This window comes from Myotis brandtii, unplaced genomic scaffold (genome assembly GCF_000412655.1).
Source record: "Myotis brandtii unplaced genomic scaffold, ASM41265v1 scaffold112, whole genome shotgun sequence".
Classification (NCBI taxonomy): domain Eukaryota; kingdom Metazoa; phylum Chordata; class Mammalia; order Chiroptera; family Vespertilionidae; genus Myotis; species Myotis brandtii.
This window is the reverse complement of record NW_005353838.1, coordinates 4,364,176-4,391,318: the sequence shown is the minus strand read 5'-3', so window position 1 is coordinate 4,391,318 and position 27,143 is coordinate 4,364,176. Positions and strand designations below refer to the sequence as shown.

The 27,143-nt window shown below is 41.9% G+C and overlaps 1 protein-coding gene across 1 annotated transcript in view; it reads right to left on the bottom strand.

Annotated features, from left to right (window-relative positions):
* Positions 1-1,508: 1,508 nt before the first annotated feature.
* Positions 1,509-27,143, bottom strand: part of GAD1 (glutamate decarboxylase 1 (brain, 67kDa)) — a 42,877-nt gene continuing 17,242 nt past the window's right edge. Inside the window, exons 5-16 of the mRNA XM_005857565.2 lie at positions 23,906-23,996; positions 16,795-16,907; positions 15,555-15,670; positions 15,391-15,470; positions 15,113-15,167; positions 13,735-13,851; positions 12,527-12,591; positions 9,409-9,487; positions 8,191-8,340; positions 5,597-5,704; positions 3,733-3,822; positions 1,509-2,934 (exon numbers count right to left, since the gene is read on the bottom strand). Coding sequence (XP_005857627.1) covers positions 2,761-2,934; positions 3,733-3,822; positions 5,597-5,704; positions 8,191-8,340; positions 9,409-9,487; positions 12,527-12,591; positions 13,735-13,851; positions 15,113-15,167; positions 15,391-15,470; positions 15,555-15,670; positions 16,795-16,907; positions 23,906-23,996 — 1,238 coding nt within the window. The 3' untranslated portion in view covers positions 1,509-2,760. The remainder of the gene's footprint in view (positions 2,935-3,732; positions 3,823-5,596; positions 5,705-8,190; positions 8,341-9,408; positions 9,488-12,526; positions 12,592-13,734; positions 13,852-15,112; positions 15,168-15,390; positions 15,471-15,554; positions 15,671-16,794; positions 16,908-23,905; positions 23,997-27,143) is intronic.

The window sequence follows — 27,143 nt, the reverse complement described above, 5'->3', positions numbered from 1 at the left end:
TCTCCTTGTGTTCTCAAACAAGTAAAATACTCTTTTTGTTAAAATGAGCATTTTTATTTGTTTATTTTTATTGATTTCAGAGAGGAAGGGAGAGGGAGAGAGAGATAGAAACATCAATGATGAGAGAGAATCATTGATTGGCTGCCTCCTGCACGCCCCCTACTGGGGTTCAAGCCCGCAACCTGGACATGTGCCCTTGACCAGAATCAAACCTGGGACCCTTCAGTTTGCAGGCCGACTCTCTAGCCACTGAGCCAAACCAGCTAAGGCTGAGATAGTCTTATTATAGCTTAATAGAATATCAGATAATGGGCCCTCGCCTAGCTGGTTTGGCTCAGAGGATAGAGCATGGGCCTGTGGACTGAAGAGTCCTGGGTTCCATTCCAGTCAAGGGCACATGCCCGGGGTTGTGGACTCGATCCCCAATAGGAGGCGTGCAGGAGGCAGTCAATCAATGATCCTCTCTCATCATTGATGTTTCTCTCTCTCTCTCCCTCTCCCTTCCTCTCTGAATTCAATAAAAATATATATTTTAAAAAAGAAAATGGGCCCTATTTCCAAATGAGCCAGTATCAAAACATATTTCCTGGGAAGTGAACTGGAACCACTGTACAAGCATAAGCAGCAGGAAGGCGTGATTCTATAGCAGCGGTTCTCAACCTGTGGGTCTCGACCCCTTTGGGGGTCGAACGACCCTTTCACAGGGGTCGCCTAAGACCATCGGAAAACACATATATAATTACATATTGTTTTTGTGATTAATCACTATGCTTTAATTATGTTCAATTTGTAACAATGAAATTGGGGGTCACCACAACATGAGGAACTGTATTAAATAGGGTCGCAGCATTAGGAAGGTTGAGAACCACTGTTCTATAGTCTTAGAGGTATTCAGATCCCAAGGACACCAAAGGACATAAGATTCCCTGGCAGGGAAATTTGTGCTAGAACAGTGCCTGGTACAGAGGAGGAAACATTTGTTGAGTGACTGAATGATTGGAACTCCAAGATGCAAATAGGAAAATGAGAAAGAGATGGCTTTTTCCCCTTCCAAGCTTAAACTGAAAATTAAAAAAAAAAATTACTATCCTAATGATTTTATAGAAATAGCTCTCGGGAACCTATGACAGTAGGTTGAGTCCCAGCTTAGTAAGGGTACTGAGTACCATCTAAAGTCAGCTAGTTGCCGTGACTGGTTTGGCTCAGTGGATAGAGCGTCGGCCTGCGGACTGAAGGGTCCCAGGTTCGATTCCAGTCAAGGGCATGTACCTTGGTTGCGGCCACATCCCCAGTGGGAGGTGTGCAGGAGGCAGCTGATCGATGTTTCTCTCTCATCGATGTTTCTAACTCTCTATTCCTCTCCCTTCCTCTCTGTAAAAAATCAATAAAATATATTTAAAAAAAAAACAAAAAAATAAAGTCAGCTAGTGGACAGTGAATGGGCTGTGGTGACCAAGTAACTATAATTGGAAATCTCTCTTTCTACATGAAAACAAACGGGAAGAAAATTTTGTTTCAGTTCTCCATGGAGAGTATTTTTATTTGTTTATATTCTTCTTGCATACTCTAAAACGCACAGTGTGAATTTTCTTTCCTCAGAAACAGAGGTGAGGCTGGTCCATTTCGCTGAGATCTTCAGAAGGTCTTCGGAAATGTTGCCTTAGGTTTGAGCTAAGCAAGTCACAGGGATTGGTCACGAACGACTACAAAATTACAGGAGATCTAGTTATTATCCGACAGTTACTAGAAAAGCATTGGGCACACTGACATACAGCCAGACAGAGGGGGTAACAGAAGAGCAGATGCTGTTTAGGTGATGGGATTTCCATATATACGGCTCTATATACAGTATCAGAATTCTTTTACAGACAGTAAACTTAGGCTTAAATCATTTAAGGGCACTCTTATATAAGTACAAGTCTCACTCATTTTAATCTTTTCTCTTTGGCTCACAAATGCACGAAAATACCATGAACAGTTTTCAGAACTTACTGCATTTATATATAAATAAGATACATTACGAATGGGAAGAAAATACAAGACACCTCTTTAACATGGTAAATCTCTGAATATAAATAAGCAAATATCTCATATACCTACAATTAAACAGTCATTTAGATCATTACATGTGTTTTTCCTCCGCCCCAAGGTCAGACAACAGAGATATGCACAATCTACACAAATGAATTTCTAAAAATACAGCAACAGCACACCTGTAACAATGACTCTGCTACTATTTTTCCTTAACCAGATACTAATGGGGAGGGTGTGACTCTTGTCACCGAGCGGTGCTTTTTCTCATCCGTCATCACTTTAGGTGGGGAAAACAATGACACAAGGTCAACTCCTGCTAACAGGATTTCCCTTGGTCCCTACAACACAACATCTGGAGGAACATCTTTCCTGGGGTTGTTGGGCGAGCTGGTTTGCAGCATGTTTGGCCTGTCAGGTAAAGTTAATTGTCTTGGAGTAGGAACATGCTGTGATCTATTACTAACATCCACTCGCTATACATACATACATATATATATAGAGAGAGGTATATATAACTGTACATATATACTGTGTTCCTAATGTGCAACTTTTTAAAAAGAACATTATTTCCTGCTAACTATCACAAGCTTAAGTAAAGGTTTAACAGTATTCAAGATATTATATTTTCCCTCAGTGAAATGGCCTATTGTTTTAGCAACTTGCCGAGGTGGCTCTAGCGTGCCAGAGGGGAACGGGAATCCCCATGGCCTCATGTTCTACGGGCGGCTACAGATCCTGGCCCAGTCTTTCTATCTCCTCAATGAGGAAGTCGATGTCAGACTGGGTGGCGGCCGGGTTCGAGATGACCATCCGGAAGAAGTTGGCCTTGTCCCCCTGAGGCTGGTAGCCAACCATGGTCGTGCCAGACTCCATCATCAGGGCTTTGATTTTGGGAGCCACCTTGTGATGGAAACAAAACGAAAACTCAAGGCTGATATTAACACCACTCTTTTTACCAGTGCAACCAGTTTCTTGGTTGGGAATAAAGGAGTAGTTTGCTTTTCACCCTTTGTGTTTACACTGACATAAAGACAAAGAAATATTTTATATCTCGGTTTCTTCAGTGGCTAAGATCTAATGACCATTTGCGTCTACCCAGTCATACATTCCCTCAGAAATTTTGAAAGTTAGTCATAGAGCAATGATAATAAAATCAAAATAAAAAACAAACAAAAAAACCTCTTACGGGCAACTACACAAATTAAGGCTTCTGTATAATCCAGAGCCCAAGATCCTGCCTGGCACACAGACTGGCACAGATGAGTATTTGTTGAATAGCTGGATGGTTGGTATATAAAAGAAATATACCAACAAGTATCAATAATATGCAAACTAGATATAGAATCAACAACCAGAATGAATCAGCATTAGAGTAGCCTTGAATTTAGCAGAAGATATGGTAACAGACATAGTTGAATATGGATGTTCCTACGAATACGCATAGGATTCAATTGCCCTGCATACGGCCCCTTCTCGATGAAGAACACCAACCTCAGACAGGAATACGGAAGTTCCTGTTGTATCTGAACCACAGCAAGGGGACAACCCAGACCCAAGTAGAATGTAACAGGATGGCTCCCCACCAGCCCAAGTCTTTAATTTTTATTTCTCCCCCATTAGAAGACACATTAGAGTAAGGCTATTCCGACCCACCAGAGAAATGCAAAGGGTGAGATGAGGCAAAGGAGAGAGCCGTACCTTGTGGAGTCTTTCCCGTCGCTCAGGGCTGTCCGGCATGCTCCGGAGGCTTTGTGGGATGTACCAGAAACAGACATTTGTGTGCTCAGGCTGCAGAGATGTTCACAAACAAGCAAACATACAAACAAAACAGAAATTGTGAGAACTTGAGAGAAGGCTTCTGCCAAACCCCTCTGGACCTTTGGTGGAATTCTCCCCGACCAGAAAAACCCACCAAAAAACAAAGCAAGAAAAAGCAGTGAAATGTTAAAAAATAATTACATTTGGGTAGTTTTAAGAAAGGGTACTATCCATTTGCCATTTTGTAGTGCCTCGTATCTCAAAGATGCTCAAAACACTATTTTATTGATAAGTGAATGTTTTTTTGAGCTTACTATACTGATACTGAATCTTTTCTTGATGACTCAGGGTTATCATAAAGAACATTAATACTGGTTCTAACCTGTAAGACAGGGCTAACCTTGATGCCTAGAACTCTTTAGTGTCCCTCCCTTAAAGACTCCTATGCTTTCAGTTCTTCCATATTCTTGCTATAGTTTTTCAGTTTCCTTCCTAGTTGCTGTTTGCAGTCATTGTGCCTGCCTCTGACTGGCTTGAGACATCACATTTGTCTTAAAGCTGCTAACAGAATATTTAAAATAGTGTAAATGATCAGAGGGAGGTCGCATGGGTGAAGGGCATGAGCACTGTACCGCTGATTTGAACTGCTCAGATCCCCCTCCCCCATGCCGACAGGCCTCTTTCTTCCTCATTTGGTGATTCTCTGGCGTGCTCCTACTAGTCTAGACTGCCTAATAAATTGGCTAAGCTGAATGTAGGTGGTGTTATATTATATTGGGTTATGAGTGGATTTTCTTTTATTTAACACTGGCTCCTATTCAGCGATGGAAACATTCTTTAGCCAATTGCCAGCTCCGTTAGGGCAGCGACAGTATATTTTTTGGTCACTGCTATATAACTCAGCTCCTGGCATGGGGCATCCAATTCACGAGGAGCCCAACTTCCACACGGCGGGCACTCAGTACTTCATTATGTACCATGTAGATATGAACTCAGGGCAGACACGATTGTACCTTGCTCTCCTCATAATGAATCTATGTAAAGTAGAACTTCACTTTAGAACCTGTCTTGGGAATCAAGCATATACCCATCCTATAAGCTTCTTGGAACTGAGAAATAATCTATACATATAAAAGACTAAGCTGACTCGCGCATGCGCGATACATATAAAGCTCTCACTGGCGCCAATCGCACGCGTGTGTTTCGATCTGTCATGGTTGATCGTGAATTTGGTTGATGCTTCTATTATAGAGAAAGGGCAAATAGTGATATTAAAATATTTCTTCTAGCCCTAACCGGTTTGGCTCAGTGGATAGAGCGTCGGCCTGTGGACTGAAAGGTCCCAGGTTCAATTCCGGTCAAGGGCATTTACCTTGGTTGCAGGCACATCCCCAGTAGGAGGTGTGCAGGAGGCAGCTGATTGATGTTTCTCTCTCATTGATGTTTCTAACTCTCTATCCCTCTGCCTTCCTCTCTGTAAAAAATCAATAAAACATATTTTAAAAAATTTCTTCTAATTAATTTCCTTTCAATGTACACGAATCCGTGCACCGGAACATTAGTTTATGATAAAGGATTCAGACCTGCCAAGGAAAGACCTCTTGTCTGCAAAGAGGTGAAGGAGAAAAGTCATCCCAACGCTACTGGAAGAAAAGTTCATGGACACAGAGGGAATTAAATGAATAGTGCATGAGAACGAAAATTCTGAAACAGCTTTTAACAATGTTAGAAAATATGGTTTTAGGAGCTTCCCTCGACAGATTTTCTGAAAATGCTATATATCTAGTCCATGATGACAACTTACCTCACCATTGAAAACCATCTCAAATTCTTCTCTGTTTTTAATTTTGGCATAGAGGTATTCAGCCAGTTCCAAGCATTTGTTGATCTGATTTTCAAATCCCACTGTTCCCTGTTTTAAAGAAAGAAAAATCGAGTTTATTGGTGAGAGGTTGTATTTCCACTGGTGATGGGCATTTGAGAAGGCCATGCTGTCCTTGTCTACTGGAAACGGACATGAGACTATCCTCGGAGATGGACAGGAAGCAGCATCTGACTGTGCACAGCCTCTTTGCAGCTCAAGCGAAGCGTGCCTGCTCTCTTTCGAAGGTTCTCTAGTCTCTGGGCAGTAATTCTCAACAGGGCTCTTAGCTCCTGCTAGTTATTCACAGCCTGGACCTGGAGTCTATTTTCTGGTTTGCTTTATGATACTGCTACTCAGTTTATAAACTGTAACCGGCCCATGATAAAATGAGTACAGAAATTGAGATTTCGCAATAAGAAACTTTTATAGCAATGTGACAGAATAACTTAATGTCTACTGAATCTAATTTTAAAAATTGGCGTTTATACCTTGGATGTTTTTCATTTCGTTTTTTTCCTAGCAATTCATCTCTATTGTAACTGGCTCTTCACCACAGTTTGAGAAGCACTGCTTTAGACCCACCCTCCCCAGCAGTGAGTCCTGGTCAAACATGTCCCCACGCTCCCAGGCAGGCTACCTTCCACAGCACAGAATCATCCTTTGTGCTGACAGGCAGGCAGGCAGATGGGGAAGCCACTGGTCTCAGTACATGCCCTGAGATTGCAATAGCTCCAACTATTGACGAACTGGTTGAGCATAAGTTTCAAAAGCCAGCATGGCTGATTAATAACAGCAGTGTGGAGGCTGTTCAGCGGGTCAGTGTTAACAAGAGCAGATGCACAGGCTGGCTTGAGGATTGCTAATGGGCCTGGGCGAGGTCCAACACTGGCAAAGCAGCAGTCACTGCTAGGCGTACACCCTGGCCAGGCCACTTTCCACTTGGGAAGCAAGCCTGCACCGGGGCCCCCCCTCAGCAACCGATTCACAAGGAGCCAAACTTCCAGCAGATGGCTCAAGGGGTTATTTTTAGGTAAAACAAATAGGCAAATTACTGAGACAGTGTGGTTATTATATTTCTAAATGATAGGGCTCTTTCTCTTGTTGCTTATGGCTATTTGTATGTTTAAAATACCTATAATTTCTTTCTGGTAGACATAAAATTCAGACTACTTATATATTAAGACACAATGGCTACATCAGGGGAAAAAAACTAAGAATCTTGTCAAATTCTTCCTACAGAGGAAATACGTGACTAGATATTTCACTGGAAAGCCTTATTTTGGTATTAGGTAGACCCAATCTTAAATCATGGAAGTTAGTAAAGTTAATTTACAGTAGGTAAATAAAAATTATAGATACAGCCCTGACCGGTTTGGCTTGGTGGATAGAGCATCAGCCTGCGGACTGAAGGGTCCCAGGTTTGATTCCGGTCAAGGGCATATACCTTGGTTGTGGGCACATCCCCAGTGGGGGATGTGCAGGAAGCAGCTGATCGATGTTTCTCTCTCATCGATGTTTCTAACTCTCTATCCCTCTCCCTTCCTCTCTGTAAAAAATCAGTAAAATATATTTTAAAAATTATAGATACAGTATACAGCTGTAAAATAAAAATTGCCTTTACTTGATTGCATAAAAGCACTTTTGAAACAAATAGTTAAACAGTAATCCTCTCCCCTCACCCATATTTTGGGGGAAATTCCAATAGTTTGCTTTTTTAAAATATATATAAAGACACAGAAATGTAACCTGAATGGCTGATGAGTGCAGATCCTGCATTCAGTCTAGCAGTAGGATTTCTTGGAATAAGTATGTATTTTCCAGAATAGTGTATCAAGTACAAATAATAAGAAAGCCATATTTAAACAGATCTTAAAACTGTTATGCTTTGCCCTAGCTGGTTTGACTCAGTGGATAGAGTGTTGGCCTATGGACTGAAGGGTCCCAGGTTCGATTCTGGTCAAAGGCACATATCCAGGTTTCGGGCTCAATCCCCAGTGGGGGGCATGCAGGAGGCAGCTAATCAATGATTCTCTCTAATCACTGATGTTTCTATCTCTCTTCCTCTGTGAAAATCAATAATAAAAAACCCCAAAATTGTTCTGTTTTGTTCATTTGTTTTGATATGTTCATTGAATATATCCCATGATTGGAGGCCTTATAAAGGCATTCAGGGTTCTGTTCACATCAATGCAGTAATTTTATCTTTATCTCTTTCTATATCTACACTAAATAACTTCAGCATCCCTAAGGATTGCTGTCGAAGTCTTTATCTTGGCATCATTTTTAGTTGTTATAAGAGAAAGTTATATAAAAAAAAACTTCATGCTAATTCAAACTGAGGAGATTGAATGGAGGAAGGGAGAATTTGACATGAGAAAGAAAGTGACTTCATTTGCAAAGAAAATACAGTTAACTCAATTATCTAGATATTGATTGAACACATAGTGAGTTATCTGTGATACAACTTTGCCTCTCTTTTGCCAGCCTGTGCAAATTACATTTCTGCTCTATTTCCTGAATTCCCTTTTTCTTACCTTTGCTTTCCACATCAGCCAGAACTTGAAAATGTCCACGTGACGGCCACACTGAATTGCCTTGTCCCCAGTGTCATAGGAGACATCATATTGCTTGTCTGGCTGGAAGAGGTAGCCTGCACACATCTGGTTGCATCCTTGGAGTATCCCCTATCATACAATTCAAGGCAGGCATGAATCTGTATCCGCAGGGCAGAGATGTGGTGGCTTTGGAGCAGGGCTGGCTGGACTAGGGGTCACAGGCATCCTTCCTGATGTCTTATGAGCTCTTGCACTTGTTCTCTCGTCCTTCTCTAAAACCACTCTTGGGAAAACCTTTGCCCCTTTCCCTCTGTCACTCTCATTAGAAAATAATCTTTTGTCTCAGATGCCAACCCAAGGACCCCACTGTTCCTCTTAGGGACATTTGGAAATACGTGTGGGTGTTTTGGGTTGTTTCAAAGTCTGGGAAGTGCTATGGCATTCAGTGGGCAGGGGATAGAAACTTCCTGCAGTGGGTGGGACAGTCTCATGTTGGGAAGAATATTCCTCCCCAAAAGCATCCCCTAGAAAGTCTTCTGATCTTTTCCAGGATGTGCTATGCAGTTAGAGGCCCTCTGAGGGGTGGAGTAAAGCGCACATGCGGGTTCTGGCTCCTACAGGTTGGGACAGATTCTTTGGGTTGCCTCAGTGTGCAAAAGTTTCCCTTCGAGGGCAGGGTGCTGTTATCAGATGCTTCTGGAAGGGAGTCCGCTACTAACTCATTTACAGAAGCTTTTGGTCAACAGTCCTCGTTACTCTGAGTTGACATTCGTAAATATGTAAAGGTCATCTGTATCTCAGCTCCTGAGGCCACAAATTCAAGCTAAGAATTTCAAGAATGTTCCAGTGACCATGTTGTTGCCCTCACTCAGGTTCCAATTGCTCTCACTTTGTTTGTATAAACATGAAGGAATGTGAAATGAAATAATGCCCTTAGAGTTTCTGTCACTGACAGGGCCCTGAGCCCTGAACAAGGAAGGACAGTGGAAGGCAGGAGCCTAGAGGAGGCAGGAGATTAGCTGAAGACTAACAGATAAAGGCAGGGAAGAGCAGCAATGGCGGTCCTCGCGGGGCAGTCATCGTGTGAGCTTGTCACCGAGTACTGTATCAAGACCCCATGCCTTTCTCTTCTTGTGCCTTCTAAACTTTAATAAAGGGTGTGCAGGCCACCAGCTCATCTCTGGAGGGAGTACAGACCTTCTCCTTGACGAGGATGGCGGAGCACTGCAGCAGCACGCCCATCATCTTGTGAGGGTTCCAGGTCACCGAGCTGGCCCTGCAAGAAGCATGTGACACTCTGAGAAGGTGCCGGCATCAGCAAGAGACTGTCCTCTTAAGGAAAACACCACCCTAGGCAGCCCACGTTTTCGACGCCTAGTGGTAAACAACTGTTTTGCAGGCAGTCTCAGGGACTAAGGGGCAGATTCCCGCTTTTAAACAACTCCTGTTCATAACGGCTAACGTTCGTGAAGAACTTGCTGCGTGTCCTATTACCGTGGGAGCTTTGCAGGCGTTATGCCAGTGTGGTGTCATGGTTCGAAACTCCGGACTTCGGAGCCAAACTGTCCGAATCTGAATCCTGGCTCTGATATTTGCTAGTTTGGGCAAGTTAGATAACTCCTCTGTGCCTCAGTTTCCTCATCTGTAAAATGGGGGGTATGTGTCACAGAATTGAAGGAAAAAATGAGTTCATAAATACATACTGCTAATAACTGTGCCTGGAATACTTAATTCCCATAACAACCCTATGATACAGGAACTACTGTCTATTTTAGATGGAGAAACTAAGGCACAAATAGGTTAAATACATCACCCAAAAGCACAGAGCTAGGAAGTGTTGGAGCCAAGATTCAAGTCCAGGGAGTCTAATTGCACAGCCAGTGTTCCTAACCCTTCTGCAGCCTGCCTCCCTCCCAGCCACAGACTCTGGCTGCTTCAGCCTTCGGTTCTTATTTATAAAATGGGCTGGCCATGCTGATCTGCCTACTTATGAGGTAGTGAGTGGAGTGACACTTAAAAGCAAGGATCAATTAGGCAGCCCTAGACTTTGACTATATAGCAGCTTTGTTCAAATGCTAAATGAACATGACATTGCCAGTTTAGGCCGCAATGATAGCTTAACAAGCATGGTCTCCTAGCAACCGCATCACTCTGTTAGTGAGCAGCACACTAGCTAGGACATTACGGAAAGGACTAAGTATACTGTATGATGACTACAACTTGGGTAACTCGCTTCGGTGGTTTACAGACTCCTTCCCTATGGCCTGGCCCACAGCTGGGCTCTGCGCTTTCATATGTTAAGGATGTTCTCCCCAAACAGAGCAATTGGCTCTGAAATACACGGACTCTCTCCCTAGAGCAGTGGTTCTCAACCTTCCTAATGCCGCGACCCTTTAATACGGTTCCTCATGTTGTGGTGACCCCCAATTTCATTGTTACAAATTGAACATAATTAAAGCATAGTGATTAATCACAAAAACAATATGTAATTATATATGTGTTTTCCGATGGTCTTAGGCAACCCCTGTGAAAGGGTCGTTCGACCCCCAAAGAGGTCGCGACCCACAGGTTGAGAACCGCTGCCCTAGAGCTAACACTTGCTGTGAATTTCTAACCTCCCCATCTTGCCTAGGTCCTTTAGAGGGAAAATGGTGTGACGATAGGGTGTGCGCTGTTTTTCAAAGATAAGAGAGAAAGGCCTGAGGTCCTGTTGTTCTAAGTGGGTAAGAAAGAAAACCTTTGAGAAAGAGACCCATGAGAAGTTCTAAGGAAAGTTGACTAAGTGCTTATCTCATTAAAATGCATCAGTGAGTCAAGCCATATTTAATCAATTTTCTCATAGCTCTCATCCCTGAGCCATTCAAAATTATATTTAGACCTCATAAAATGCCTTAAATTAAGTGGTTTTTTGAGTGTCCTAAAGGTCTGAAGTAAATGACTCTTTGCTGCTACAAATGGAAAATAATAAGACATGATATGGATTCAATTTCCTTCAGAAGACATACATGCTCTAAAATGTTAGATAAGAAAAAGGCTAGTGCAAAATGTTCCTATGCTCGAGGATGGAAAATAAAAATTGCCGGATAAACCTAAAGTACAGTTGGACTGGTTCTTCTATATTTAATATATTATCCTCCAAGTTACAGAGTCAAGGAACTATGCTGCAAAGAGTCCGTCCCGGTCACTTTGACACTGGCTTTTCAAAACTGGCCCAGAAGGGAAGCGGCACAGCACAGGTCACAGAACCTCTGAGAGAAGCCCCACTGGTGCGCTCTCCCTGGTGCCGCTCCCAGTCCGCGCTCTAGCCTTGTCTGCTCTCACCTGGCACTTTGCTCCAACCTCACTGGCCTCTTTGATGGTCCTCCAACTTGCCAAGAACATTCCTGCTCAGGGCCTTTGCACCTGCCCTTCTCACCTTTCTTCTCCGTATCCTTGCTTCCTGTCTCCCTTTATCTGCTGAAATGTCACGTCCTCAGAAAGGCCTCTGACTACACTGCCTCGAACAGCATGCCTTGTCCCTCCCTGTTATTTAACTGTTTTATTTTTTTCCCTCTGAGATAGATGAAGTATCTCTTTGTTTATGAACATCCAGCCCACTGGAACGTAAGCTTCGGGAGGGTAAACCTCTCAGCTGATAACACCTTCCATATGTTGCCGTGTTTTCCTACATGTAGCAGATACACACTTTTTAGGAAAGTGCCATGCATGGCTAGACTAGAGGCAGGCAACCAGATATTCACATCCATGTCTTCCTGGCTCATGATAAGTGCTCAGTAAGTATTTGCTGAATCAATGGGATCAACTGGGATCAATACATTGGAATCAGGTCAAAATCACATTCAGCTGAGCACACCCACCAAACTTGAATGGTGAATGGGAAAATAAATACGTTGGATGAGCCAAGTGTCCTACCCGTCTCGCAGCAGTAAGCTCAATGAGAAAGAAGAGTGAAATGTACCCTTGTAAATTCTCATTTCGCCTCCAAACTCCCCACTGCTTGGTTCCTCATCTCTTCTACCTGAGCACCTAGCAATCACATTCATTGTTGTGCTTATCACATTGGGTTGTAACTATTTGTTTACTTGTCTCTCTCTCTCTCTAAGTTATAAACTCATTGAGGTGAGGACTCATTTGACTGAGAAATCAATCATAGCTGATCTCCCAGTGCCTGGCACACCATAATTGCTCAATAAATCTCTACTGAGCAAAACTGAGCTCAGTCAGATTGAAATAAGATGTTGCGGACATGAGCAGACTCAGCGGCACAGCACATCTGATGGCCCGAATGGGAGGAGGCCCAAACTCTGGCCCTTACCTTTCTATGCCACTGAGTTTATGACGGTGCTTCCTGGACATGAGCAGCCCACCGCCCCAGGCAGCCTGTGAGGACAGAGAAAGGAGAGGGAGGGGGAGCCGTGACATTTAAGAATCCAAACCAGTCACTCCACACCTCTACTAAAACATGAGAAAGTAAATGGTGAAAAACATAAGCTTCTCTGACAAAAGGAACCCACACTGATTGTTCAACCAGTGGCAGTTGTAATTCATCATTTGTCAGATCTTCAAAAGTTCCTCCAGCTTAAAGTTGGAGTAGCTCTGAGGGACACAGGTAAACCTGGTCTGAGCCTGTGGTGCCAAGACCCAAAGGCCTAGAGCACGCCGGGAGGGCAGAGACACTTCGTGAGCCCCAGGGTGGCTCTGGGAGGGACACAGACTGGCGCCTGCCATCAGATTCTGCCCCTGGTAGGAGTCTAAGGGCTTCTGCAAACTCAGAAAGCAGCAGCCCTGCCAGGCTGGGACGTCCCACCACAGCTCCTGCAACATGAAGACATTTTGTGGGTACCCTGGTGCGTAAGTTTACTGAATAGCTTGGGACACAGCCTTTGTCAGTCATTTGTTCAATAGTAACGCAGATTATCCAACTGTCCAGTTGTGAGAAGTTATATCCATAAGAGAATGGAGCGAGGAAAAAAGAAAAAAATACACTCAGTCATGCATGTGAACAATGTACCTTTTGTGTTCCTGGGAAAATTTGGGACTACATCTCTTAGCTGATAACACCTTCCATATACTGTCTTACTTTTTCCTACAGGTACCAGATATGCGATATGCATTTTTTTTTTTTTTCGAAAAGTGTGTCATAGATGGCTGACTGAAGGCAGCTAGCCGAGCGTCCAGATTCATGGCCACTTTCTTCATTGTATCTTAGGTTTTTCCCCTCTGAAATCAGTTATATTTCCCTCTGCAGCTATGTGTCCAGACAAAAGCTACCTGGGAAGGCGAGAGAGACCATATTCTAAAATGAATCCCAGGAGATAGCAACTGGGGGTGGATGAATCCCAGAGGATGCACAGGCCTGTGGTGTGTCCAGTGGTGAACGTCGGCTTGGAGCCAGAGAGGAGGGGAACTAATGTGGTGTGGAGAGAGAGCCAGCTGGGCAGTGGGAGAAGCTTGAGGCAAATCACAAAGCAGAACCGCGTCCACCCCTATGGGCTGGGCCACACTGTGAGTTACAGCACTTACGTCGACATGCAGCCAAAGGTTATATTTCTCACATATCTCTGCAATCTCCTGTATCGGATCAAAGGCTCCATAAACAGTCGTGCCAGCAGTTGCATTGACGTAAAGAGGAACATATCCCTGTAAGGCAAGAGGGACAGGCTGATTAGTCTCTTTAACCTCTCTCCTTTCCACAGGAGGTAGATGAATTGCAGTAGCATTTATTCACAGATCAGCTGTGGTATCAGACACTCTATCTGGCAGTTCTTCGTTGGTACATTTACTCATTCATTCATTTATTCAACAAATAGTGTTTGAGCGACGTTTTTGTGCCAAGCCCTGTTGTAGACGCAGGGAACACAGCAGTGAGCAAAAGAGATGAAGATTTCTGTCCCCGTGGAGGTTACGTTCTAGTGGACAGTGACAGTAAACAAAATCAAATAAGCAAAATACACAGCTGATATTGACAAGGTCTATGGTGAACAATAAAGCAGGGAAGAGAAATAAGTTTAAAGTGTTAGGCAGGTAGTTCTGAATAGCATCTGGACACTGTACAGTTGAGAAGCTGTGTTATTCTAATTTACTAATGTAATAATAACACTGAATTATTGCTTGGTTATTTAAAGCCAGTCTATACACTGTTTCACTAATAGCGGACGTGGTAAAATGTGTTGATGTGAACAAGAAATAAACAAGGAAGTGGCGTCAGACAGACTGGGGGAAACCTGTGAGTCCTACGCGTTATTGAAGCTCAGCTCCACCTCTACTCCTTGCTCAGTCCTAGTGACATTTCCATCCATCCCCTACTGAAACCCCAGCAAACAACTACAGTCAGAGAAGGAGGCACAAGAATGTAACCAAAACAATGAGTTGGTAAATGGTTTGACAGCTATCTGGCACTGCCTTGTGGATACATCTGTTCTATGAGATTTTGTTTTGCTTGTTTAATAGACTTGACTGAGGCCGATTCACCAAGTATCATGGTCCACCTGGCAGGGCATGGAAGTACTTTGTTAAACAAAATCCTAAGCTAAAATGATACTTGTTAAAATGAGATTATACCTAAGAAGTAAGTGAAAACTACAAGAGGCTGTATCTTTGTGGTGCTTGGGTAGCAGATTTATTGAAGTACATAAAACCAATCATTTGACACAATTAAGATAGGACAAGAGGTTTAATGTCTGATATTTTCATTTTTCAAAAAAACCGATATGGTATAGACACAGGGTTAAAGCCAAATCATCTCACAAGTTGGAAATAAATAAATATCTAAGAATAGAATTTTAGAAACACAATAAAATAATATCTTATACTATCAAAGATTTTTACTGTCTACAGCAGAGAGAAGGTATTTTTAAAAATTTGTATTCGCCAGAGTTTAGATGTACCCTAGAGTATATACCTTTTGCTTGGCTTCAAGAATTTTTGCCTCTAAATCAGCAGGAATTATCTTCCCCCTGTAATTGTTATAAAAGGAGAGAAATGAAAATGAAAAATCAATGAGACTGCACATGAAAAAAACTTCAGCTGCAGCAAAAAGTAATTTAATCGGATATTTTCAACAGACCATTAGCAGCTTGGCACACTGTACTGAGTCAGTCCTTAAGCACAATAAAACAAATTTAACAGATGAACACATTTCATACATCAAGAACCTAATAGTCACTCTCCCCTGCCTACCTTTCATTGCACTTTATCAAAATCACATTGTCAGTTCCAAAGCCAAGCGCAGCCCCAGCCTTTTTTATGGAGTAGTGACTCTGCAACAAACAGAGGCTCGAGGTTAGATGTTCGACAGTCCCGTGGAAAACACCACAATCCACGAGCAAGAGCACCTGACTCACATGTTCTGAGGTGAAGAGGACCAGGTTGGGCACAGCCGCCATGCCCTTTGTCTTAACTTCTGGGAAGTACTTGTAGCGCGCTGCCATGATGCTGTACATGTTGGATATGGCTCCCCCTATCGGCAAGCAGACACATTGGGTGGTGTTGCAACTCCTTCGTTATTGTTTCTAACAGCAAAGGCTAAGCCGGTGTCTCAAGAGACAAGGGAGGTCAGAAAGGGGGAAGGACAATATTCTGATAGGATTTGATGGCTTCCCTATTGCCAGGAACCCTTTGCCCAGGGAATATAGTGGTCACACTCCTTACCAAAGCCATCTAGGCAATTTGGTTGGAGGTGCATCACATACTCCAGTGCCTGCCCCACCTGAAGCCTAGACAGAAATGTAAGAGGTGGCAGTGGCTGTAAAGAGAGAGGCGAGTTACAACTTCCCTGCTTCTGCTCTCTGCTCAATCTATTTACTGAACGAAGATTAATTTGTTCTCTGAGTCAGAAAGACAGAGAAAGAGAGAATTATGGAGCCTACTGCAGGAAATGGTGACATTGCCTGGATACTCTTCCAAGAACAGCCCAACTGAGTCATTTGGGAGAGCTCTAAGTTGATGAAAATAAAACCAAACTTGTGTTTACTTAAATAAAGACACAAGGAGAAGTCAGGGAGCTAGGTACATCTGGCCAACACAAACGAATTGCTTTTGCATCAATTACCTGACAATTAAACAGGCAAATTGGTGGTTCGCTTGAATTGTCTGGACAAGTGTAATTCTTATTACTTTTCCACTTGAATACAATCACACTGTATCTGACACCATCCCAAACTCCTTCCTACCTTCCTTCCTGTCCTTGTTTTTAAAATTTTTATTGTATCCTTTGAACTAGAGATCAAAGTAGATAAACTATTTTGGCAGAAATTGATTAGTCAGTTGACAACCTTGATTCACTTATCCTCAGCTTAATCAAACCATTGTTGACAAACAAATTATTTAGCATAATTTAGACACAATCTTTCTCAGTTTGGACAGGTTTAGGCACTGCCTTTGTTGGTTAGTACACACAGAAGGTAGCATTGTTGCTAGCGTTCACCCTGACAAAGATAGGAAGGCAGAGTATCCAAAAAAAAAGAAATCTTTAAAAGTCATTATTCTTCCATGAACTCACTCTGTGGTAACTATTCTCAAAAGGGTCCTAAGGATCCATACTACAAACCTGTAGGAGAGTCAGGGAAACAGAACAGAACTTACCAGGAGAAAATATCCCATCACCATCTTTATTTGACCATCCAACTATCTCTCTCATCTTCTTAAGCGTTATTTGCTCCATGAGGACAAACACTGGAGCAATTTCATAAGTAAACCTGGAACAGTGGTAAAAAATGAATGAAAATAAAGAAGTCAACCACTTATTTGAATAACACAGATGACTGTTTTAATATTTGTACTTGGGATCTAAGAAAAAAAAAAGAGGTTCAAAACCACTAAAACAATTCATTTCCTGGAAATGCATTAGGTCACCAATCATAAAATCTCAGAAACCAGTCTGTGTTACCAAAAGAGGTGGTTGAAGTGCCTGCCCTATGATTTTTCACCAACAAAATATATTCTTATCTAAATAGAATGTCTTTAGTGTAGTTCACCCAGAGAAAAAGAATGAAAGAAAATTACTTTTCTGGGTCCCTTTCTCCTCTGAGATTGTAGCATGATGCAAATATTAATTGAAAAAAATGTATCCTAACATTCATATAAAATTGATTTGCAACATTAAAAAAAGACACACCTTGACTGCCAATTTCACACTTGTAGAATCTATAAAACCCAGAGCCAAACTCTATCTTTTAAAAAACAATGTAAACATCTGGAAGCTAACTGTGAAGATAATTAGAAATATTGACCCAGGTTTTAAAGATCTCAATTTAATTACCTACATGGTTTTTCTACTGAGAATCCCCAAGGACAGCTATATTTCCATAGTTCTCTGAAGTTGATATCGGTCAAGAATAATTATAAGCGATGATTTTCTAATTACCAATTATAAATAACAAGAAGATGGTCAATTGGCATAAACAGCTAACTATGGGCATTAGATATCCTGGTAGGTTAGCTTTGTCTTCTAACAAACTGATTTAAAAGCAGCAGGCCATGCTCTTCTCAAAGCAATTCAAAACAGGGCACGGTCTGGCAGACAAGTCATTGAAACAAGATCATGGTGCCAAGTATAGGACTTAGGAGACATCAAAGAAGGTGCATCCACAGAAAATTGAGCCAGAAAACAAAAAGACATTTATCGGCTCTGAGGCTCTCTGTCTTTCTTCCTTTGGCTTGACCCTCTCAAGCATTGGAGTCTGTGACCATGCTCACTGAAGAGAGATGCCTAGATTGACTCAGCTGAGTGATAGGGGAAACTTAATCATTGGGTAGGGTGTTTGAGCTGAATGCCAATGCTGAGAACTAATGGAAATTCTTACTGGCTTAATGATTTAGAAAAGCTATTTGCAAGGATGAGATAACAATGGTTGCATATAAGACACAGGTGAAGCTACTAAGTTTTAATCATGGAGAAAAAAGCCATCAAATTAATCACACAGCTGTAAAAGAGAACAAAAAGATCCTGGAGGACCCTCAGGCTATATCTGTTGGTAGAAGAATTTTGTTTCCAAAATAAAAAGAATATGTCTATTTTCCTTAGTAGGAACTTGAAATTTAGGAGGAAGACCCTTGGAAATCATGTGTTCCGTTACCATCACCTCTGGAGTTCACAATCATGCTTTGGTTCTCTCTGAGCCCCATCACCGTAGCAACCAACACTCCCTCCTGTCTGATGGCCTGATAAAGGAAGAAGAAGAGAAGGATTCCTGGTTTAGCCTGTGCTGCTGAGTGTACCAAGAGTCAAACTCATGATGTGCTCATCATTCTTGAACAAATGTGCTAATAGTGCCATGGACTTTTGGAAATGTTGGCATAGCAAACATGTTTGCATGGTGAATAGGTACTGGTGGCATTGTGTGTGCTGGAATGTCACAATAGGCAAGGAACATGGAATCATATACAATAGTATCAGAGCCTTACCGAGGATTGGATGGAAGCTGAGTTGGAATCAAGTCAGTGTTAGATGGTCAGGCAGGAACCACATGGGGAAGGGAGAAGGGATGGGGCTGAAGGCCAGGGCTTGGTCCACTTCATGATTTGTATCAATTTAGGCCCCCGGTTTAGTCTTAGAATTCGTCTTCCTACTCAAGGACCAGGAAGGAACAAGACCACTACTCTCAGGACTGGAAGAAAAAGAGTCTAGAGAGTTTGATCATGAGACTATCTGATCTTATCCTTCTCAGGTTCCTTATTTGTGCCAGGTTCTCAATTCAGAAACCTTTCTTTCGGTTCTGTTCAACAAATGCTTACTGAATGACTATTCTCTGCCAGGTAGCAGCTTCCGTACTGAGGAGACAAATGTGTTATAAGACACCACTCCCAACCTTGAGGAAGAAGCTTACGAGGATGAATCCAGCATAGGTTCTTGGCCTTAGATGCATCCTGTTTGACAGTTCCTACCTGGGTCTTAAGGACCAGTTATTTCATAGCTACTATCATGCTAATCTTGATTATTAGTCCTGATGTCCTCTCTTAGAAGTACTAGTAGATAGGTTGGCTCACGACTGTTGATCCTCAGCCAGGCCTGTCAAATGGGCTGACATGGTGCTCCCTGTTTCTGACATTTCTGTGACCCTGCCTTCCCACTGGGCCATCTTTACAACTGGTTGTCTGCCTGCACCCAAAACCTTATAGAAGGCCTTGAAGTTCACCCTTCAGCAGTGATTCTTAACTTAATTGGGGCCACAGACCCCTTTAGGACTCCTCGGAAAGCCATAGCCCCTCTTCCCAGGAAGAAAATGAGGACACACATCATTTGATATACAATTGTAGGAGACACCCCTCTTGCAACCTGGACTCCAGGTTAGGTACCCCTTCCCTAAATGACAGACGAAAGAAGAGAAAGTCGAGAGATCAGAGGTCAAATATGGATTCAGAAGAAGCTGGTTAGATGCTACAGTTAGAGTACAAGATCATATTTCAGAATCAGAGAACAAGAAACTAAACCTGCAAAAAGCTATGAGTTAAAGCATAAGAACATGAGATTGGAAGTAAGAATGTAGACCAGTCATGGATGACACTGAAGGAGACTTCTAGGCTTTTCTACATTCTGAGTAGAGTAGTGAGTCAGCCCTTTTTGTGTGGCTCAACTCACCTTCCTAGAGGGATTCACTCAGAACCCAGGTAAATTGCTTAAGAAGCTACATTTCTCTGTGGCAGAATCTGCTGGTTGCTAACCAGTATCAATCTTCTCTTGCTTCATTCCATTTCATTTGGGATGGCAATTCACCCAGATCAGAGACTACCCTTCCTAGCCTCCCTAGTGTGGCTATGGGGCTAAGCTCTGGCTAAAGAGAAGCTGTGGGAAATGTGCGGCACTTCTGAAGTTCCTTGGAAGGAAAGAGTGTGTTCCCCTTTGACCCTTCCTCCTCCTCTCCCTCTCCCTCCATCCTCCCTGAGGTCTGAAGCAGGGATGCGATGCTAGAGCTCCAGCAGCCAGCCTGCGCCATCGTGTGACTGACTCTGAGGACATGAGCCACGTGCTACAATAGGGATGAAAAAGGCACAAGGAATCCGGATCCCTGGTGACTGCCAAATTGGAAACTTCTTTAGTGAGAGAAAGAAATAACTCTCTACGTTGACCATCTTGACACTCCTCTTAGATCTCCCCCCCTTACAGCTGTGGCAGGTGGCCTATCTTCACCTTCAGAGCGAACACATCTGGGAGGAGCTTAGTGAGCCCTCTGGTGTCCAGAGAGGATGAGAGACAGAAACAAAAGAGCCCAAAGGCTGAAGGGAGGGTCTTGAATGACAACAGCACCTGCAGGGTGGACTTCCGTTCCTCAGTGTGTGCCTGTGCCCTGCACCTTGGATACACTGGGCACTGAAGACCAGTGCCATTTTCAGTCTCAGAACCACCCTCTCGGATGGGTATTATTACCCCCCACTTTCCCGAAGAAGAAAATGAGGTTCAGAGAAATCCAGTGATTTGCTTTAAGCTCTCACAGTTAGTTTCAGAGTCAGAATCCCCAGTCCTCTGTATCACATCTGCTTTTGTATGACAAACGAGAACGGCTTCCTGCAGGCTCTCACACTCTGCCCAGTGTTAAATGACTGATAACTCCCCTAGAAAATTCCTCCTGCGTAATTTCTATGAAAACAAAGCACTAGATAATTGAAATCCTAGCCTCAGAACAAAGGGCTGGGATAGGTCTCCCCATAAAGATTATGTATGGTGCTCAGTTACTTGTGGGCAGGCTGCTGTTTACACTTGGGCACAAGTCGACCTGCGCTGTTGTGGTTGGTGACCCTGTTTTTGGAAGGAGAGAGTTGTACGTGTACATTTGTGAAGTTTTCTTTGGATCTTCACTGGGTCCTCGCTTGGAAGAATACAACTCCAAGATATATGCACAGGCAAGTATAAATGCATGCACATAAATGTGCTTTTTATTCCAGCAGCCTGATACCTCACACTTTGTCACTTGCATTTGGATACTGGACATTTCTTTTAAAAAGACTATGCTGAGGAATACAGTCACTATTTCCTATTACCAGTGCTACCCACACTTAATGCTAGCACGGTAAAAAAAAATGAGTATATCACTAATTCCTACTCTGCCAAAGAAAGAGCCGTTTGCTCTTCTTTCTCAGGCTGATTTGGACACTGTTCCCAGTTGGAGGAGAAACTGTCACAGGGAGCACATTTCTGCATAAGCTCCCGACAGCGCTGCTACATTTCATGATCTTCCAGGGGAACTGGCTTAGAATAATTTCTAGATAATAGTTATGCCTTCTTCAGACAATGCCTTGTCTCCAACTGACAGAAGCTATTTCACTCTTTTAAATAACCTTCTCTATCGATCTGTTGGAATCGGATCATATTTTATAAATATCCTTTGTTCAGTACAGCTGCAATTACTATGTGCCATGTGGTTGGACTGGCCTTGACCTCAGATGGCTGGGACATATTTTAGTGTTTCATGGCTGAGCTGCACTAAGGGAAAAATAAGGGGCTTTGATTTTTATGAAGCCATACAAACAAGGAGAGTTTGAGAACTCTCTGGTTGAAGAAAAGCCGTTCAGGAGACTATCTGGTCATAAATGGCTCAAAGGGGTGAGTTCCTTTTATTTACCTTGAGATTGGGCTATATATTAGGAAATTGCAGCTGGGAGACCTACAGAATATACACTTAAACATGCTGGGTGAATACAGGGCCTATATTAATAAGGGTATTTAGACCTTAATAGATATGTAGCTCTTACTCTATTTTTCTTACTTATTTTCCAAAAAGTTAAGTTTTTTAAAAAATATATTTTTTTTATTGATTTCAGAGAAGGGAGAAGGAGAGAGAGATAGAAACATCAATGATGAGAGAGAATCATTGATCGGCTGCCTCCTGCATGCCCCCCACTGGGGATTGAGACAGCAATCCAGCAATGTGCCCTGACCAGAATCGAATCGTGACGCTAAACCACTGAGCCACACTGAAGTTTTTTTAAAGCTATACTTTCTAATTAAAATTGTTCATTAGTGTGAAATGCTCCAATTAAGCGTTAGTATCTTTTCAAGTTATGAGTATATCATGATGTCTGTGCTTGCTGATACATTTTTACCTCACAAATCATAATACAGTAAAAAGACAAGATACCAGCAATTATTTATTTCTTTGACCCGAATTCCTCTCTGCCCTTTGCAGCCTCAGCGATTCAACATGGACACTCCGTGAAGTTAACCATGACTTGCGAGCAGGGAGCGTAAAAACCATTTTCAATTTTAATCAATTTAATCTTTTAAGCCTTTTAACATGAAAGGCTTCACCTGTCACATTTGCTTTTCAAAAATTTGTCATTGTTGTTTTAAATTAGCTAACAAAGCAAGAATCTTTAATTAATAGAAACTTTTCTGAATGGAGTTAAGTATTTTGAGTCACAGCATTAAACCGCTTTGGAACACACACGATTCAGTAAGTAATTTTAAAGTGTCCGTTCAGGTTTCATGGCTGGGAGAAAAATAGAGTACCTTGGACTTTAACAACTTACACTCTATCTTAATGTCTGATGGAATTTCTCATTTTAAATAATACCACCATTTTACCTAAATTTATTTTTCAAATCTACTTTACCATGAACTTAAAAAATGGAGGATTATTTTTTAAATAGTTCCATAGTTACTAAAACCCATGTAATTCTTATATAGTTATTTTAAAATTATTGTAAAAAATTTGTTTCATTATTTCTCCTGGATACTTTAACAAAATGTGGTGCCATTGTTTAGGTGCATAGATGGTGGTAAAGCATAATCATAGTGTTGAGAGGAAAGACAGTACTCAGGAGGCTATGCTGACACTACATCAACTGACCACCGGTCCTTGTCTCTGACAAGGTAATGTGTATGTAGAGCAGTGGTTCTCAACCTTCTGGCCCTTTAAATACAGTTCCTCGTGTTGTGACCCAACCATAAAATTATTTTCGTTGCTACTTCATAACTGTAATGTTGCTACTGTTACGAATTGTAATGTAATATGCAGGATGGTCTTAGGCGACCCCTGTGAAAGGGTCGTTCGACCGCCAAAGGGGTCGCGACCCACAGGTTGAGAACCGCTGATGTAGAGGAAACTGTGAGGTGATTACCAGAAGTCCACCCAGGAAGCACATGCACCCTGCCCCCACCCCCCCACCCAGGACCTTAGAGTCAGTTTCATATAAATTTACAAGAACTTAGAGAAACAAAGGGTTCGCCTACTCAAACAAGTATGGGGAAAAAGCAAATTCAGAAACAAACAATGATTTTGAAAGGAATGTATCACTACCAACTGAATTTTGTTTTGGAATTTTTAGTTAACAATAGGTTGATCAAATTAGTTTGTGAATTTATGACAGCTTTAACTATAAAGGAAATACTACTGAAATATAAGGACCAATATGCTTGGATGGGAAAATGGACCAAGATCATACTCTACAACATGACCTCTTTAGATACATCATTAAGATATATGGAAATTCGCAGTAAATTTTGAAAGCTAGAGTTATTCTTTCTTATAACTATGCTTTTATTAAATTGCATCATTCAATTAAAAAATAGTTCATCTATTATCCACTATTATCAAACCTACTAGATTTATAAGGTGATAAACCTAAAATATTTAAAGATAAAAGATGACGAGGGTAACTGTAATAGATTATTACAGAGTCACTGGAATTGAAATTTTAAAGTAAGAAGCCATAATCATACATCATGGTTGTTTATATGAAAATAATAAGAAGGACTTACATGTTGGTATTGGCAGTTGATGTCAGCCATTCACCAGCTAATCCAATGATATCCAGTCCAGTGGAGAGCTGATTGAAAAATCGAGGATGACCTAGAGAGGAAAGTAACAGGCAAGCATCAAAGCAAACCCAGATTTTTCAAGCTACCTTCAAAGCAAAAGCCTGCTCTCCCAGGCCTCACAGATGGGGCCTCCATCCCAGTGGTCTAATAGGGCTGCCCAAGGATACGGAGAAGGAAGATCAGGTTGACTCACCCTATACCAACTTTTACCATGAATGATGTCCCCCAAATTTATATGTTTCTAAAGCATAATGCTTTTAAATTTTAAAAAATCCAGTGTCATGAAACTAATAATCTTTCCAATATCTTAATTTCCAGATGAAATTCTTATTGTATTTGTTTTTTAAAATATATTTTTTATTGATTTCAGAGAGGAAGGGAGAGGGAGAGAGAGATAGAAACATCAATGATGAGAGAGAATCATTGATCGGCTGCCTCCTGCATGTTCCACACTGGGGACTGAGCCCGCAACCTGTGCATGTGTCCTTGACCGGAATCAAACCCAGGACCTTTTAGTCTGCAGGCTGATGCTCTATGCACTGAGCCAAACTGGCTAGGGCTTGTTGTATTTATTTTTTAAATTACAAATTAGGATGTAGTGGTCCTGATTTTTCTCATAAATGTTTCAACCTTTAAACTTTTTTGTTTTGTTAATCCTCACCCAAGGATATTTTTTCCATTGATTTTTAGAGAGAGTGGAAGGTGGGGGGAAGGGGGGAAGGGAGGGATGGAGGGAGGATAGGAGGAAGGGAGGAAGGCAGAGAGAGAGAAACATCGATGTGAGAGAGACGCATTGATTGGTTGCCTCCCGAACACACACCGACCGCGCTGGGATGGAACCTGCAACCCAGGTACGTGCCCTTTACCAGGAATCAAACCCACGACCCTTTGGTGCACGGGCCAACACACTAACCACTGAACAACACTGGCCAGGGCTCAAATTTTAATTTAACATCTCAAGGATTTAATCCCCAAATCAAGGTTTCCTAATGGAGGCGAGGCTGCAGGCCTCAGAGAGTGTTTGTGGCTCTGTGGACCAAACCAGGCCCAGGCAGGTGCCAGCTATGATGCTGATGCCGAGGGCATGCCATCACTCTCTGGGTCTCTGTGTCAGTCAAATATGGCATCAAGCATTGGTGTGTTTGCCTACATATAGTCACGTGGATGTTAAACTAAATTTACTGCTGAGATGACCTGGCCTCTCCTCTGTGAAACAGGGGTGGACACAGCCTCTTTCACTCATTGAGTTGTTGGTAAAATAATTGTTATTATTATTAAACATTAAAGTCCTTTGCAACCCAGAGCAGGCTTTCACAGGCTTTGTTCTCAGCAATTTCAGGATTGCTGCCAAGTTTTGGACAACTTGGCATTCACGCAAAAACTCAACCCCACATCAGCAGGCTAGGCTTGGCTTTCCCAAAGGAGTCAACGCGATAGATTATCTAGAGGTACGTGACAGGGAACTGGTGTTAGAAAGATATGCTGACTGCTGTGTTTCCAGTGGAAATTGCTTTTGCCTCTGAAATAATTGTCAGAAAGCTAGAGTTTGACGGTTCCTCCTCTAAGCCCCCTCTCTGAGAATGTCTGTTCTTTCTCACATGTGATGGGGACTCATTCAGAACATCTGGACTATTACTTCTTTTATTTAACATATATTTATTAAATGTATTGGGGTGACATCGGTTAACATGAACATTCGACTATTACCTCCTATCAGAATAGTCCAATCCCTGCATCTCAACAGTACTCAGAAAATAATACTGATCTTTAGAAAAAATAAAAGAAGCATAAACATTAAGCCTAGTGTAAGTATGGGGCCAGATTCTAGACATTCGGGTAGACTACCCTAAGTAGTTTAAACTAGCCCATTTCACTCTGCTTTGCTCAGTATCAACAGAATCTATGAGATCTCCTGCAACATAATTTTGTTGAAATTCATTTAAAAATACATGTGATAGCCCTGGCCAGTGTGGTGCAGTTGGTTAGAGAGTCCTCCAGTGCACAGAAGGGTCTCAGGTTTGATTCTCAGTCAGGGCACATACCCAGGTTGTGGGTTCCATACCCAGTAAGGGCAGATGGGGGGTGGGAGCAATAGATAGATGTCACTCTCTCACATCAATTTTTCTTTCTGTCTCTCTCCCACCCCATCTCTCTCTCTCTTTCTCATCAATGACAAACATATCCTTGGGTAAGTATTAAAAACAAACAAACAAACAAATACAAACACATGTGATACCCATTTGAAAACTTTTAACAACAAACCTTTCATTTTAAATAGGACTGAATCATAAATAAATTCAATCCCACTATTTGACAATGTCTCAAAACCTCATGGCCTGGCAGAGACAAAAGATGGTCAAAGATGAATGACAGAAATGATCTCAAATAAAAGTGAAACAGCATCTCATTCTCCATTAAAATATAAAGGACACAAAAGTAAGTAAAACCTTAGTTTTCTCTTATGGCTACAGCCTTATGCCCCCAAAATCTTATATGAGAATTTAAATCAAATAACAAAATGACCCAGTTTAAATTTCAATTTCAACTCTCTACAGTCAATGAAAATAACAGATGACAAATATGGTGATGCGCTACACATGGCCTGGAGTCAGAGAGTGGGAGAAAAAAGTAATTTCTTAAAGTTCAAGTTTTATTTTTAAACAAATAAGCTTCAAGAAAGAAAAAGAGAGCTGGAAGGGAAAATCTACTTTGATTATGAGACATATCAAACAATTGCAATGTGAGGCACTTATTTGGGTTCTGACTCAAATGAATAACAAAACAAAACATTTCTGACTTTCATGAGACATTGAAAATTTGAACACTGACTGAATATTTGATATTAAGGAACTATAAATGTTGTGGGGTTTTGGATATAATAATGATATGTGATTATTTTTGTTTAAAGAGCCCTTGATGGTGAAAATATCCTATCTAATAAAAGACAAAAAGGGTAATTAACCGTACCTCCACTACGCTTCCCATTGGCTAATCAGGGCAATATGCAAATTAACTGCCAACCAAGATGGCGGCCGGCAGCCACACAGCTGAAGTGAGCAGGAGGCTTGCTTGCTCCAGTGATAGAGGAAGCCAAGGTTCCCCACCTGCCGCGGCCCGGCTCTGAGCCCGAAAGCAACAAAGTTTCAATTATAGAAGCTAAACAAACCCCAGATACCTG